Source organism: Podarcis liolepis, assembly GCF_965112155.1.
Source record: "Podarcis liolepis genome assembly, chromosome: 6".
Classification (NCBI taxonomy): domain Eukaryota; kingdom Metazoa; phylum Chordata; class Lepidosauria; order Squamata; family Lacertidae; genus Podarcis; species Podarcis liolepis.
Genome location: NC_139559.1, coordinates 93,591,584 through 93,607,917, shown reverse-complemented (window position 1 = coordinate 93,607,917; position 16,334 = coordinate 93,591,584). Strand labels below are relative to the sequence as shown.

Below are 16,334 nucleotides of genomic sequence, written 5' to 3'. Positions count from 1 at the left end.
GTGAGGAGGGAAAATGGCATTTAAAACAAAATTTGAGAACTATGAAAAGGGAGTTGGGAAAGGCTCTGCTGTGTTAGCTTCTGGGTTGAACCCATCTCTGCTATTTCTCCTTGGTAAACCTGGTTTGTTTATGATTTAAAGAGTAAGCCCTCAGTGTACATCTATCCCTGCTTACACAAACCTCTGCTGTTGTTTAAAACCACAATTTTCATCCCAATCTCTTTCCATCTCTGCTTTATTCAAACTTCTGTTATTGTCTGAGTACAATGAGAAGGACACTGCCAGAAAAAATGGCTATTTTCCCTCTTCCATTCCTCAGCTGCCTCATGTGAGACAGATAAAGGATGTGGAGCCCTCACATATTTCATAGCACCTTCATACAGCCTATTTGCCATATGAAGCAAATCTGAACATTAACATTATTAACAAGCAAAAACCCAGACATGCGCCACATCCATCAACTGAAGTTAAGCTTCTCTAACTAAGCAATTAGGTAGAATAAAGGTACGAAGGTTATCATGATGTGGGAAGGGGAAGGGGAACATGAGGGGAAATGGGGAAATGCAAAAGAGATTGCAAAAAAGGAGGGAGTATGAGGGATGGAATGACACTGGAGATGAAAGCAGGGACATGAATGGTTCTGGAGCACAAGAGGGGATGGTGGCTTCATAAGAGAAGGTGAAAAGGATGCTTAATAGTTGCAATATACAGGCAACCCCCATTTTAGGTGTGACCGATATGTGTGCAATCACACACATAGCACCAAACCCGGAAATGACTCAGAAAGGTAATAAAAGACATCACTAAAAGGACAGAATGGGGGCAGAGTGGGATGTTTCAATTGCATGCGATTTCACGCAAGCGCACAATGACCCGGAACACAACCATGCACAAGTTGGAGGTTGCCTGTATGGAAGAAGAAAGTTGTGGGACACTGCTGTCAAACATAACTATGCACAACTGATAGTTAGTGCACGGAGGAGGAAAGGACTACAGAGTTGTATTGCTAGATAGACTCAGCTAGGTCATACCCGGGAATGGAGGAAGTAAAGCCTTTGTACTGTGTGTGTGTGTGTGTGTGTGTGTGTGTTCGCGCGCGCATAATGTAACAAGACGGAGATGTGTGAGCTTGCTCCATAGCTCACAGCACACGTTTGGAACTATATTCTGTATTTTCTATGGAGGGGTATCTTGCCTGAATTATCCTTGCTGCTGCATGGAACATTGCATGATTAGACCTTGAATCTGCTAAGTAAAGCATTTAAAACTTAAAAGGTGTGTGGTCTGCTCATTGCAAGAGGGGTAGAAAGAGGTCAGCTGATGGAAGACACAAGATCTACCCACTCTGGAAGAATGGCAGATGAAGGTGATCGACTACATGGAACTAGCTGAGATGACTGGCAGAATCCGAGACCAGGGAGAAGAGTCGGTGAAAGAAGACTGGAAGAAATTTAAAGACTACTTAAAGAAATATTGTAAAATTAATGAATGTTAGAAAGATGTTGGATAGAAATTAAGTGGTTTCCAGCTGTAATGCTTTAGGAGATATGAAAAAAGGATTATAAATGGGTAAAAGTTCTATGGTAAGGATTTGCTGAACCAACAAACTGAACTGGAATACAAAGAAGGGAAGTATGAGGAGGTCGGAGGAAATAAGGATATGGAAGTTATGTTACTGAAAATTAATGTGTGTTTTTAACTGCTTATTATTTTGTATGTTTATTTTTCATTTTTTCTTATATTCAATTTTTTTCCCAATAAATATCTTTTTTAAAAAAAAGAAAAGAAAGAGGTCAGCTGCTGTGCGCAGATGAACAATCTATAGTCCTAATGTTGTACTGCAGCTTAACTTTTGTGAGTTTAATCTCTGCTACTGGGGCTCTCAGTATGCTAGCCCCAAATTTTGAATCTGGGCACCCAGCCGATTCTTTTGTTTATCCACACACGTAGGTCCTCAGGGAATCATATATTAAATTCCCTCAGAGATGATACACAAGATTACTCTGGGGATGGTTTGTGTACAGGGAGGTTGCAGAAAGAGAGTGCAGAGGAAGTATAGACATGAAAGCGAAGGTGAAAACAGGTGTGCAAAGCAGGCCTGAAGAACAGAAGTGGCTTCAGAAATGGTGTTGAGAAGGTGAAAAATTGAAGGAGTGAAGGCCTGGGGGTCGGGGGGCATTTTTCATTCTTCCTAAATGCACCCATTTTTGCTTTTTGTCTGACAAAAACCAAATAAAATATAAGAAACTTTTTCTCAAAGAATATTGCTGCTTTGACTTTTCATTTCTGGTTGAATTCTGAGTCCCTTACAAAATGAGCTTAGCAGTTGAACAGGGTGGGAAGGGGAAGCTGGAGGGGGTGAACGTGTTGGTGAGCAGAACAAGGAGGAGCGCACCCCCCCTAGTAAAGCATATATACAACATTAGAAATACTGACTTGCTATAAGCCCCCTTTTAGTCATACTTGAAATCAACATTAGGTGGTGCTATAACTAAAGTTTTACACATGGCTTGGCAAGCTTCTGTCAGGGCTGAGTCACTTCAGGCTGCAGAACAGAGGCTTAAAAGGACTGTATGCTTCTCCATAGCACAATATCTCTGCACGTAGAAAACTACATGTCTGAGAGGAGTGTTCCCCTTAGCAAGGCATTTGGGGCAGGAGGATATGAAATGGTACAGTTTTGTGACTTAGTACAGAAACAATTTCTCAAGTGAAAAGAGCGTGGGAGAAAAGGGGATGAAACAATTTCTCACATGGGAATGGAGCCAAAGAACAAGTCCGTCCGTCCGTCCGTCCCCCCCCCCCCCCGGTCCCTGCTGAACCCTGCCTCATCTGCGTTGCACAGCAGTGCTGGCTTCCAGCGAGATCTCACATGCTCTGTGAGATCTTGCAATATTTCAGTGAGATCATGTGAGATTCGGTGCGATCTAGCCAGAAACCAGTGCTGCTGGCACTTCTCTGCCTGCAGGGTGGGGCCCTACCTCATGGGCTTCTGCCGCCTGAGGCCTCACCTTGCCTCACCTTGCCTCATGGACAGGGTCGGCCCTGAAAAAGAGCAAATGGAAAGCTAGAAAGATCATGCTTTATTTAGGAGAGGCATCTTTGAGATACAACCGCATCATTCTCAGCAGCGCTTGAGAGTTTGATACTGTTGGCTTTTGGTGTCTTGCAGGGAACACCATGGATAGAAAAATATGTTAAATTAGCACCTTGGGTTTTGCAAAGCTACATCTCAGAAATCAGAGCGCAGCAGACCAATCGGGTCCTTGTTGAGCGGAATAAGCAAAGCACCCAAGAGACAGAGCAAAGAAGGAAAAGAGATGGTGTGGTGACTTCTTTGTTTTCTCTGGCAAGGAAAAACAAGATCCTGCTGTGGGGGAAGTTCTTGTCAAGAACATGGAACAATTGGAGGGCTGGAATGGGCCCTCCTGATCCATGGTAGCTGTCAGAACCAGAGGCCACTACAAGCAGAGGGAGCGTCGATAGACATGGCCCTCCACAAGAAGAAGAATTCTGAGCCAGCCCTTAGTCCCCTACCTTATTCTTTTCAAATTGCACTCACAGTGCAGTGCAGGTTCTGTGCTGATCCCAACCAATTAAACCAGATAATTCTTCTGAGGAAGCCTGTAACCAGTTGTATGCGATTATAAATGTACAAAAATAAGCAACCCAAGGTCACATGGTTTACATGATAATGCATCGCCATGTTTCACTTGACAAGCACCACATTTCATCCATTTTAAACCCTGGGTTCCTTCCCTGCTAGAGATCTCCTTTTTCTACCCAAGATTGGGTGTGAGCGTGGACGGAACTTCATCTCGGTGTAAGGGATGGAGAACAAGTGGCCTTTCCATGGCTCCCAGTTAATTCCCTGGAAAGAGAAAAACAGGTATTCAAGCATCACACCGGAACAAAGGACACTGCCCTGAGCTATACCAAGTCAGACCACTGGAGGCTTGTCCTTGTCGACTGCTTCTCTGGGGCTTCAGGCAAGAGTTTTTTCCAGCTCTTAACTGGAAACACCAGGGATTAAACCTGGGATCTTTTGCATGCCAAAGAAACTGCTTGAATCTGTGGGCAAAAATTAAAACTCCTGCCCAAATTTATAGTAGAAATAATACCATTTCAACCATATTATTTTTCACTTGCTGTTATGGATAATAATAACAACAACAATTTATTATTTGTACCCCGCCCATCTGGCTGGGTTTCCCCAGCCACTCAGGGTGGCTTCCAACAAAGATTAAAAATACATTGAAATGTCACACATTCCCTAAACAGGACTGCCTTCAGATGTCTTCTCAATGTCAGGTAGTTGTTTTTCTCTTTGACATCTGATGGGAGGGTGTTCCACAGGGCGGGCGCCACCTCCGAGAAGGCCCTCTGCCTGGTTCCCTGTAGCCTCACTTCTCGCAATGAGGGAACTGCCAGAAGGCCCTCGGTGCTGGACCTCAGTGTCCGGGCAGAACAATGGGGGTGGAGATGCTCCTTTGGGTATACAGGACCGAGGCCGTTTAGGGCTTTCAAGGCCAGCACCAACACTTTGAATTGTGCCCGGAAAGGTACTGGGAGCCAATGTAGGTCTTTCAGGACCGGTGTTATATGGTCTCGGTGGCCACTCCCTGTCACCAGTCTAGCTGCCACAACAGCTCCACGGATTAGATTCAGTCCCCAAAACCTTTCAATAGGTGTTGATAAACTGCCATGCACCTATGCCATGCACCTATGAAAGTCTCTCCAGATCAGAGTGTCCCCACCAGCTTATTTTTGCAGGTCTTCAGAGCACAGATGGAGAAACTCTGTTTGTCTAACTGTCTAAAATGTTTCCTGCTCCACTGGCTTGAACATTGATGTCATATCCTATTGTTATCATGTATTACTGTGAATTGTGGTTTTAATTTCACTTTTATACTGCATTTTATGAATGTTGTTAGCTATTCTGGTCTCTGTATGAGGAAGAGTGGAAAGAGGAGGAGGAGGAAGGAAAGTGGGCAATACTTTTGAGCATAGTAATTCCAAGTCATCAAAGCATTTCACATACACTGTCTTGTAATCTAGCAAGGTAGGTCAATATTAAAGGTAAAGGTAAAGGTACCCCTGCCCGTACGGGCCAGTCTTGACAGACTCTAGGGTTGTGCGCCCATCTCACTTAAGAGGCCGGGGGCCAGCGCTGTCCGCAGACACTTCCGGGTCACATGGCCAGCATGGCAAGCTGCATCTGGCGAGCCAGCACAGCACACGGAAACGCCGTTTACCTTCCTGCTGGTAAGCGGTCCCTATTTATCTCCTTGCACCCGGGGGTGCTTTCGAACTGCTAGGTTGGCAGGCGCTGGGACCGAACGATGGGAGCGCACCCCGCAGCGGGGATTCGAACCGCCGACCTTTCGATCGGCAAGTCCCAGGCGCTGAGGCTTTTACCCAGAGTGCCACCCACGTCCCATAGGTCAATATTATTAGCCTCTTATTCTTTGGGCAGGAAGAGCTTGCCAAAGGCTACCACCTGGCTGTGAGATTCAACCTGGGGAGGAAAAGCCTTTCCTGAGTCATAGTTGTCTCTAAACCACTAAGGCGCTGCTCTGTGGCGCCTCTTTCTCCATAAATCTGCTGCAATGTGCTTTTCAGCAGAAATGCGGCAAGAGGGCACAAGGGCTCATCTTCCCATCTTTCAGGCTCTTTGTTCCAGACCTCAGCAGCCATTTTCTGACATATTCGGGGGGGGGGGAGTCTGTGCTCGTGATTAAGTTTTGAGAATTTCAGTTTTCAGATTTTCCTAACAACTGTATGAGAAAACCTAATACTGCAATCCTATATACACCTGTACCTGGGAATAAGTGTCCGTGGGGCTCACATTTGAGTAGACATGTGTAAAAATGTTTTAATGGATGGATCCAATGAAAAAAAACAAATCAAACATTGCAGCCCAAGGAATAACAACTCCTGATATAAATTCAGAGTTAAGAAATGGCAGAATAGAAAGGGTTTCCATTCCATTGTGAGACAGGTAAGGCAGTTCCAAACTTTTAATGACAACCGCAGGGAAGTGCCTCATGTTGCCAGCATTTTAGTAGGCACTTGGGGGAAAATCGCATACCTGATATATAAAAGGAGAACCATACAGCAGGTGGGGGGAACCTGTGGCCTTCCAGGTGTTGCTGACTACAACTACCATCAGCGCCAGCCAGCATGGCCAATGGCCAGGGATGATGGGAGTCGTGGTTCAGCAGCTTTTGGAGGGTCAAAGGTTCCCCACATCTGCTGGGCAGAGTGCCCAGTACTCACCTCACTGTGCTTGTCTTCGCCATATTTGCCATTCAGATTGGCCAAGTGGCAGTTCTTATACCACCAGCCACCGTGATGTGTGATTGCGCAGTTGCTGAGAGCGATGTCGCTGTCCCTGTCCCAGGTGGTAAATCTCCAACCATTGTGGTAAGTCATGGCATCCCCTGAATTGGGGGAAGGAAGGCAGCATTAGGACTACGGGGATCCTGGCTTCATTAAAACCCGAGTACACCTGGGTACCTGAAATAAGAGCTGCGAAAGCCTGCCTAGAGGAATCAGAAATGCAAGGTAACTTTTCTCAACTACACAACTACTGCTAAAAGGAGAGAACACAAATGGCCAACTATACAAGATTTGTATCAGCATCGGCTTCTCCTGCATAAATGTGCAGCTCAGATGGATGTTGGAATTGTAGTCAGCTCACAGTGGACTTTATTCACTGCTAGTAAACCTACATGGTTATACAGATATACTGGAAGTAAATTATTAAAAGTATTATGGGGAATTTGCTACTGCAGGATTCTGTAATGGCCCCTTTTTTGTTCTTCTGAGCTGGACATACTTCTGAGTAGACAGACCTAAGACTGCACAGTTAAAGGAGTAACTAATAATGAAGCAAATAAGTAGCTAGTAATAAATCTCTTCATAGCACCTACCACTGAGGCACCAGAAAGTATCCCTCCTGGCAGAGGAGTGGCTTTTGGGAAGTTGAGAAATCGTTACACTGATGAAGTCAACAGACACGACTGGAGTATGAGAAAGGTGTTAAAGATGTTTTTCTGTCAATATGCTATATCACCTACTAAAGGGAATAATGATTTTTGTTGGAAGGGTAAGGCAAAAATATTACTGGCCCCTTAAGTGCCAGGGTCATACTCAATTTAGGCATAAAATTTATGTTGTCTGTGCTAGTGTTGTCTCTTTACACATATTCCCACTTATGTATATAGCACACAGGTGTGGTTTTGCTCCATCTATAAAACCACACATGTATATCTCCCTCTTTGTACGCAGGTCATAAAGTGATTTCATGGGGAAGAATTGCAAAGAGAGCTTTTTGCTTTCTATAAGACTATACTGTTAAACCAGCCTTCTCCAACCTGGTGCCCTCCAGCTGCTTTGGACTACAGCACCATGTGCTGGCTGTGGCCCAGAAGAGCAGCAGAGCACCAGGTCAGTACGTAAACTATTTATATTCTGGCCATTTTAACACCTGACAAGCTAGTTAGCTCCACCCAGTGAAGGGTGTCTCACTGCTTCTGTGTCCAGTGTCTACACATGATACTGCCAGCCAAATAACGTTTTCCTTACCAGCGGTGCCTCTGTACTTCCCCACGGAGAGCTTGTATCGCTCCCTGCTGGAGCCCACCTGGAAGAGGTCGTAGACGGCGTAGGCAGACTCATTGTGCGTTCGTAAATCCACCCTCAGTTCATAGGGAACGGGGGCGCTACTGGTGAGCTGGTGCAGCTTTTCAAGGCCTGAAAGAAACAGTCCAGAGTAAGTTTGCAGACAACCACAGTTCCAATTGTCCGTGGCCAGTAAGAAATATTTCCAGGCAACAAAGCCAGAAAGTTTTCATGACAAAGCTATAAATTTCAGTATGTCCAGAGTAAACTTAGCTGAACTCCACCCATTGTTTTTGCGACATAAATGCAGACCGAGAGCTCTTCAGAGGCAATGTGCCTTCACCTCTCCTGCTGCCTGGGGGCTGCTCCCTGCGCCTGCTCCGCCAGCCTGTGCCAAGCGCAAGCCGGCTGGCCAGGGCAGTCTGTTGGCCAGCTTGACTTGAGCGGTGAGGCAGGGTAGCTCAGAGGCAGCGGGGACAAAGTTAGAGGTGGCAGTGGCAGCTCAGCTGCAGCTCTTGCAGGGGACTCACCAGATGTGTGTGCTCTCCTTGGGGAAGAGACAGGGCTGGCGGGGGGGGGGGTTGAAAACCACCCCCCAGGCACACCTGGGTGAGACCCAGGGATTTGCTTTGAGTGATTTGCTTTTCCCTGCTTGGAGCCCTCGCTCCTCTCCACTCCGCCTGTTTGCCCTTCCTCTCCTCTACCTGCTCAGCTCCTGACAACTGATTTGAATGCAAAGGGAGCAGCTTGAAGAGTCCTCTAGCACAGACAGGCTTCCAGCACACCCACGCCAAGAGCTGAAGACACACACACGCAAGGGGAGAAGGACTTTTGGGGGTGTCGGCAGCAGCAGCAACATCCACCAATTGAAACCAAAGAAAAAAAGCACTAAGAGACTCACCCTCTGTTTTGTGGTTCCTTTCCTTCCCACTCCCTCCGTTGTGCATCTTCTCCAATTCAACTAGCTGGCGATACTGGCAGTTGCACCCCTACAAATCTTGCACCCAGGGCCACAGCCCCTCTCGCCCTGCCCACCCTAAGCCACTGAGCTCACCTATCCATAGCACTGGCCAGAAAGACCAGATAACTATATATGCACGAGCAGTGGCACTTTTTACAAAACCTGTGGCACCCTTCCCTGGTCGCATACAGAATGCAGATACAGTACCAAGCCAAAATTCCCCAGCAGGGTCTCCAAAGCCTTCAACATAATTCCTCCAGCGCTTAAAGAAATCCAGCTGCCCTGTGTTCCGTCTCTGAAACACCTGCGAAAGCAAACAAAAGCCAAGTGATAGGTCTAGTCCCTTGAACACAGAACACCAATGATAGGATGATAGATGGAAACTGAAGATAAGAAGGCTCAAACAACAGGCACAATAAGAAATACCTAACCTGATGAGGCCAACTTAATTTGACCATGAATTATAGAATTCTCCCCATCTGAATATCTCTATTTTGTTTGGGGAGTAACACCAATGCCTTTGTGATCCAATCTTTCTTTCTTTCTTTCTTTCTTTCTTTCTTTCTTTCTTTCTTTCTTTCTTTCTTTCTTTCTTAGCAGTTCTATGCAGCTTTTGGTTCTCCTCTCCCCCCCCCCCCACTTCAACAGGTTATCAATGAGCTCAGGCACATGTAGTTATTGATTAAATCACAGGAGGAAAAGGAACTCCTTCTCTCACCAATATTCCTTTTTCTGCAGAGTTTTAACCATTGCGTGCATGAACCTGTGCATGTCAGTAAGCTGTAAAGGCAGGGAGGGGAGAGAGACGAAATAAACAGCGTGGAGAAACCAGTTCCCAAATTAGAAATTCTCCTGGTTAAATGATAATGCAGAAAAGAGGAAACCAAGGGACAGAACCAGCCCACAAGCAATAACAGGAATGCCACGCAGGACATCCACTCACCCCTAACAAGGAAACTTCAAGGTAGGCTTTTTGAAGCATATGAAGACCCTGCCTTGTACTGTTGCATTTCTGACTACCACTGCTAACTTTCCAGGGCACCCCTAACCTGTGGGGTTTGTGCTTTGACCTGCGTGCTGCTACTCACCTCATCCCCCACAATACTGTCTGAATTTTGGTGCAGGTGCTGCAGGGGCAAGTATGCTTTTGGTGTGGTTCGTTGCAATATGACCACCAAGTGATAGTATGCTGCGTCATCCCCCTTGGCGAAAAGGGCCAAATCTGTCGCATGAGTGCTTTGTGAAAGGATTGAAAATAGGGCTGTTTAAGAGCAGAACTCACTATCCATCCGCCTCCATCAGTGGCCATGTCACAGTACACCTGCAGGGGTCTGTTGACGTCACCGTTCAGGTAGATGGTGTACATGCCGCTGGCAGAGTGTCCATTTTCCTGGGTCTGGCTGCAGTCCGCAGGGAAGGGATAGCGCAAACTGACTGCAGGAGCAAAGGAGGGGGAAAGCCAAGTGAGCAAGTTCAAAAAGAAAGATGAAAAACAAAGAATATTTGTACAGCACAGCAATATAAAGGAGGCCAAGGCAAGCGTTTCCCTAAATTTTCCAGTTTTCCATTCTTAAGTTCAGTTTGCAAAAATGTTGGGGAGGGGGAATTTGTATGCAAGTTCACATGCATTTTCTGTGCCTTCCTCCTAATACACATTTTTGCACACAGCTTAATCAAATGCATTTTATGCATTATTTTCACTAATGTGTGCATTTTTGTGCACTCTCCCTGTTTTTTTTATATACGGTTTTTTGTTTTGACAACTGCTTTGCAAAATTTGGAGAACTGCAAATTTCAATTGATAGCTGCATTTCAGTTTGTGTCGGAAAGAGCAAGAATAGGCCAAATAAATCTATCCCCTGTCCTACACAGACCACGAATGGCAGAGAGCAGGGAGACCTGAAGGGAGGCATGAACATGATCAAATGCAGTTCCATAAACCAAGGCTAAGGCTGCCAGCCTGTACATACTTACTGTTAGCATTTGTTTGGAACACCCAGCAGAAACTGTTGGTATTAAAGGGTTAAGAAGCTCTAATCAAGACGCTCTAGTCACTGAGCAGCTGAAGGTCGTTAGGCTTCCAGGAATGTGAGTTTGTATAAATAGTCAACTCACTCCTGTGTTTGCCCCTCCTTTTCCCCCTTCCCCTTTCTTTTGGGGCGTGTTTGCTGAAATGTGTGATTCTTCACCAGGGTTTTTTGTTTTGTGTAAATAAACCTTTTATTTGAGTTCCAAACCGCTTGCTCCAAGATTCCTTTATTGAAAAGATGCTGACTCTCCAGCCCTTCTTGAGCCGCTGTGCGAAATGCTCTGCTGTAATGGGACATTGTGGTATCGGAAGCGCACTGGACATTTGATTAGCATTAAACTAATTAAAGTTTAATGGGACAGGTTATGGCTGTTTGTACGTCAAGAAGGAGATAAGGAGTGCAGTTAAGAGTGATTTATGCAAGGACTGGAGCGAAGACAGAAGCGGTTGCCGACAACGAAAGCCTTCAAAGCAGCTTGAGTCCTGCAACGTGCCTAGGAAAAGTTTTAAAGAGGCACTGCGCAGTTTGTACTCGCTGGAAGACGCCTTATTCCTCGAGGAGCCACCTCAGCAGCTGGGAGACGGTCTACAGGTCTGTGAGTATCGTTCCTAAGCCCCAGGGAGGATGGCAGAGTCCCAGGAAAGTTTTGCTGTCCCATTTACGCGACTCAATGGGAAAAATTGGCGAGATTGGAAGGCTAGAGTAAGGGTTTGGTTGCAAGCAAAAGAGTTGTGGAGTTGTACTGAAGCACCGCCTTTACAGGCAGCTGCAGACGCGTCTGCAGAAGACAAAGCAGCAGCGGCAGCTTCTCAGAAACGTGACAGGAAAGCCCAAGGTCTACTAGTTTTGGCAGTGGGACCAGAGCAAATGCCTTATGTTTCTGAGTTAAAGAACACGCATGAGGTCTGGACGGTTCTGCAGCGGCTAAATTCCAGAAACACTGCGGGGGCCAAGATCCATACTACAAGATGTTTGTTTGATTTACGTCTCCAACCGGGAGCGTGTGTGAAAGAACATATTGCCAAAATGGTGTCTGCCTTTAACCAACTAAGACAGCTGGGCATTCCTTTCTCTATGGAGCAGCAGTCATACATATTGTTGTCTTCTCTTGATAAAAGCTATGAGACTCTAGCTTTAACTTTGGAAGCTATGCCTTCAACTGAATTAACCCTTGAATACATTTCTTCTCGACTTGCTGATGAACAGGATAAAAGGCAAAGAGAAAGAGGTTTGTCTTCAAAGGGGAGTTATGCTGTGCCTAAGAGTGGGGATGCTGAGTTTGAGAACACAGTAAATGCTTTTGCAGCTAGACACTGTTTTCGCTGTGGTTCCTCTTCCCATTTAATCAGGAATTGTACACGTGAACCTGGTCAAGATAGCACCAAGGCCGTTGCCCCTAGTTACCAGACAAGGAGTTCCAGGGGACGTCGAAGAAGAGGAGGAGGTCGTGGCTACTCCCACAGCACACAGCACATGGCTTCAGCAATGGCGTTGATGCAAGGGCGTGGCCAAGGCAGCAATCTACGCTGGTTGATCGACAGTGGTGCATCTCACCACCTGGTGGCGCCATCTAGTGTCCGTTTGCAGAATTGCAGACATTTGCAAACCCTTAAAGTTGTGACAATGGCAGATTCAACTAAACGTTCCTTAGAGACCGTAGGCACAGTGTTTTTGAAGTGTTTGCAAACAGAAATTGATGCCTACGTGCTAAAGGGAATGAAGGGGTGTATTTTGTCTGTGTCAGAACTTGATAGAAATGGGTTTAAAACTGTGTTTGAAAATGGGGTTTGCACTATTTCAAAGAACAACGTATCTCTTTTGCAGGTGGAATGCAGAGATGGGTTATATTATTTTGAGACAAGTCCAGATGAAGTTGAACAGGTTCATGCTGGTTGTGTGAACTCGCCTACCCATAATTCTTGTGTTCATTTATGGCATCGCCGTTTGGGACATATTAATTTTCAGTATGTTAAAAGACAACCTGAATTATCAGAAGGGTGCAAATTGAACAAATGTGCTAAGTATTTGGATTGTACTGCATGCAAAAGGGCGAAGGTTCATAGATGCAGCTATCCCAGTTCAAATAGGAAATCTGACAAAGTATTCCAACTTGTGCATATGGACCTATGTGGCCCAATGCCTGTTGCTAGCATGGGAGGTTCGAGGTATGCACTGTGTCTCTCGGATGACAAAACAAAAGTCACATGGTTTTTTCCTCTCAAAACAAAAGCAGATACTGCAGAAACAGTTAAAAATTGGGTTCATGCAGTAGAACTTGAATTCGGTACTAGAGTACTTGCTTTTCAGACAGACAGAGGGTCAGAATTTACCGGGTCTGTGTTGCAGAATTTCTTTAAGAGAAAGGGAATTAAGCATCGTCTGTCTACACCTTATTCCCCCCAAGAAGGAGGTGTGGCCGAACGTAAGAACAGGGTTCTGCAAGAGTTGGCAAACTCTATGTTGTTTGATGCTAAACTTCCTCAAAGTTACTGGGCGGAAGCCTGGAAGACGGCTACTCATGTTCTGAACCGAGTATATAATTCGGTAATTGATACTACGCCATATTTTGCTTTATATGGGAAGAAGCCCAAAGTTAATTACTTTCGGGTGTTTGGATCTCAAGCCTATGTACTTATCCCAAAAGCGTTAAGGAAAAAGGGAGGTCCAAGGGCTAGGAAACTCATCTTTTGTGGGTACGAACCACATGCCAAATCTTGGAGGTTCGTGAACCCAGATGGGGATACTACAAGAGTGATCCTCAGTAGGAGCGCTGAATTTTGTGAGCAATCCGGATGGACTCACTTACATGCTAACCCTGACATTTTGAGAGATGATTTAGGCATATATGCTGAGAATGAAAGTCCAGAGGGTGATGAGCCAGAAGGGGACGGTGCACATGGTCCAGATGCAGATTCTGACCAGGCACAAGGTTCTTCTCCTAAGGTAGAAAAGCCAGAATCTAAGAGTGTTCCAACATCGCCAGTCAGTAGGCCTAGCAGACAGCAAAAGCGAAGCAGGTCGCCTGCAACACCAAGCCCAAGGGAGGTATCTAAACGGAGGTCTTTATCCCTAGAGGCACGTCCAGACATAAAGTCTGAGACAGATTCTGACAGCCAACGGTCAGAGGGGGCACAAGAGGAGCAATTGCGCAGGTCAACACGTGCCACAAAGGGCAAGCCGCCAGAGCGGTTTAAAGTGACAAGTGTATACGTAAATATGGCACAGTGTGAGCCAGATAGCTATGTAGAGGTACAACAGCTTCCAAGCTCAGAAGCCGCAAAGTGGCAGGAAGCAATGGAAAAAGAGATGGCTTCAATGAAGTCTCTCGGTGTGTTTACAAGTACAGAGCTTCCAAAGGGGCAACAAGCTGTAGGTTGTCGATGGGTATATCGTTTAAAGCCCACAACTACTGAGGAGTTGCAATATAAAGCCCGACTAGTTGCAAAAGGGTTTTCGCAGCGCAAAGGAGTTCACTATTCTCAAATTTATGCCCCTACTTCAAGATCGGAGTCATTAAGAATGCTTTTAGCCTCTTCAGCTAAGAAGGGAAATAAGCTGTTTCATTTTGATGTCAATGTGGCTTATTTAAATGCAGACTTACAGGAGGAAGTCTATATGACGCCACCACCAGGTTTTGAAGGAGACAAGCCAAACCAAGTCTGGCGCCTACACAAATCCATTTATGGGTTGAAACAGTCCGCCCGTAATTGGAATTCCTGCTTAAACGATGCTCTAGAGAGCATGGGGTTCAGAAAGAGCGCAGCAGATGCGTGTCTTTATCTAAAAGGCTCGGGATGTGAACAAGAAGCAGTCTTGATATTTGTTGACGATTTATTATACAGTGGAAAGGACGATAAACTTGCACAACAATTTGCCACAAAGCTTGGAGAAAGGTTTCAGATAAAATCACTAGGCAATGTATCTGTTTATCTAGGAGTTAAAATTCAGCAAGATGAAGATGGGAACTATTGGCTCAGCCAAGAAGCTAAGATCCAGCAGTTGCTGGAAAGGTTTAAAATGGACAACTGTGCTGGTGTTAAAACCCCAATGGAGTTAAGTTACACAAAGGATGCTCAAACTGAGCAACAGGCAGAGTTCTGTAATCCCGGGGTTTACCAGTCAGCGATAGGCAGTCTACTCCACATTGCACAGTGGACTCGGCCCGATATAACATATGCTGTCAACATGCTGTGTAGACAAGCTGAAAAACCATCAATGCATGCTTGGCAAGGAGTAAAAAGAGTTTTAAGGTATCTCCAAACTACCAAAAGGTTTCGCTTAAAACTATCAGCAGAGGGCAGCACACAACTTGAATGTTGGGCCGACAGCAGTTGGGCAGATGCTGGACCAGATAGAAAATCAGTGTCAGGAATGGCGATAAAATTTGGAAATGCACTAATTGGTTGGAGATCAAGAAAACAATCACTTATAGCTTTAAGTTCAACTGAATCTGAGTTCAATGCATTATCAGATGTGTGTAGAGAACTGGAATTTTATAAACAAATGGTACAAGAATTGTTTGGAGAATGTTCCCTACCTATCAGAGTGTGGGAAGACAATCAACCTTGTATTAAACTAGCTAAATCAGGTCAATTCAAGGCACACACAAAACACTTGGATATCCGTTATCAAAATGTATGCCAAAGTGTAAAACAAGGTTTAATTGAACTAAAGTATTGTCCAAGCCAAGAAAATCTCGCAGACGGTTTTACAAAAGCTTTGGGTCCGCAATCTCATAAATGTTTCTGTTCAGGTTTAAATTTGAATTAAGGTTGGTACAGCTCAGTGTTACAAGAGAGAGGGGGTGTTGGTATTAAAGGGTTAAGAAGCTCTAATCAAGACGCTCTAGTCACTGAGCAGCTGAAGGTCGTTAGGCTTCCAGGAATGTGAGTTTGTATAAATAGTCAACTCACTCCTGTGTTTGCCCCTCCTTTTCCCCCTTCCCCTTTCTTTTGGGGCGTGTTTGCTGAAATGTGTGATTCTTCACCAGGGTTTTTTGTTTTGTGTAAATAAACCTTTTATTTGAGTTCCAAACCGCTTGCTCCAAGATTCCTTTATTGAAAAGATGCTGACTCTCCAGCCCTTCTTGAGCCGCTGTGCGAAATGCTCTGCTGTAATGGGACATTGTGGTATCGGAAGCGCACTGGACATTTGATTAGCATTAAACTAATTAAAGTTTAATGGGACAGAAACTGAACTGGATATAGAATCCCTGCTGGAGGAGCACACTTTACCCTGCATACAATCACACTTGAGACACACTGAGTTTAGGAAAAGAAGCAAGCTAATATTTGCTACCAGAAATGCAGGCTCGACAGGAAATATCTCTAATTCTATCTACCTACAATGGAGATGCAAGAAGCGATGCTTGCTTTTGCACCTCAAGAGGGAGAGCTCAAAGTCATCAGGGAGGCATGAAGGAGAAGGAAGGTGAGCAGGAAGGGAAACCACGAACCCTAAGATTATCAGTCTGAAGGAAGGTCAACAAAAGGAGGACAGCCTAGGAAGTCTGGAGTTTCCTCTCTCTGTCTTCTCTTTCTCATGCAGTTACATCAGTCTGCAGTGCAAATTGATCAGCACTCTGTCACGTCCAGCACTTACCTGGGAGCAAGTCCCATGGAATGCAATAGGATTTACTTCTGAGAAGACATGCATAGGATTGCACAGCATTTATGTCTAGCTGTGTTTGCTTATAGCCATCTCTCCAAACCCTTGTC

The 16,334-nt window shown here is 45.3% G+C and overlaps 1 protein-coding gene across 1 annotated transcript in view; it reads right to left on the bottom strand.

Moving 5' to 3' along the window:
* Positions 1 to 2,828: 2,828 nt before the first annotated feature.
* Positions 2,829 to 16,334, bottom strand: part of TNN (tenascin N) — a gene marked incomplete at its 5' end in the record, with an annotated part of 47,903 nt that continues 34,397 nt past the window's right edge. Inside the window, 5 exons of the mRNA XM_083509827.1 lie at positions 2,829 to 3,871; positions 6,280 to 6,443; positions 7,591 to 7,758; positions 8,795 to 8,891; positions 9,870 to 10,021. Coding sequence (XP_083365953.1) covers positions 3,740 to 3,871; positions 6,280 to 6,443; positions 7,591 to 7,758; positions 8,795 to 8,891; positions 9,870 to 10,021 — 713 coding nt within the window. The 3' untranslated portion in view covers positions 2,829 to 3,739. The remainder of the gene's footprint in view (positions 3,872 to 6,279; positions 6,444 to 7,590; positions 7,759 to 8,794; positions 8,892 to 9,869; positions 10,022 to 16,334) is intronic.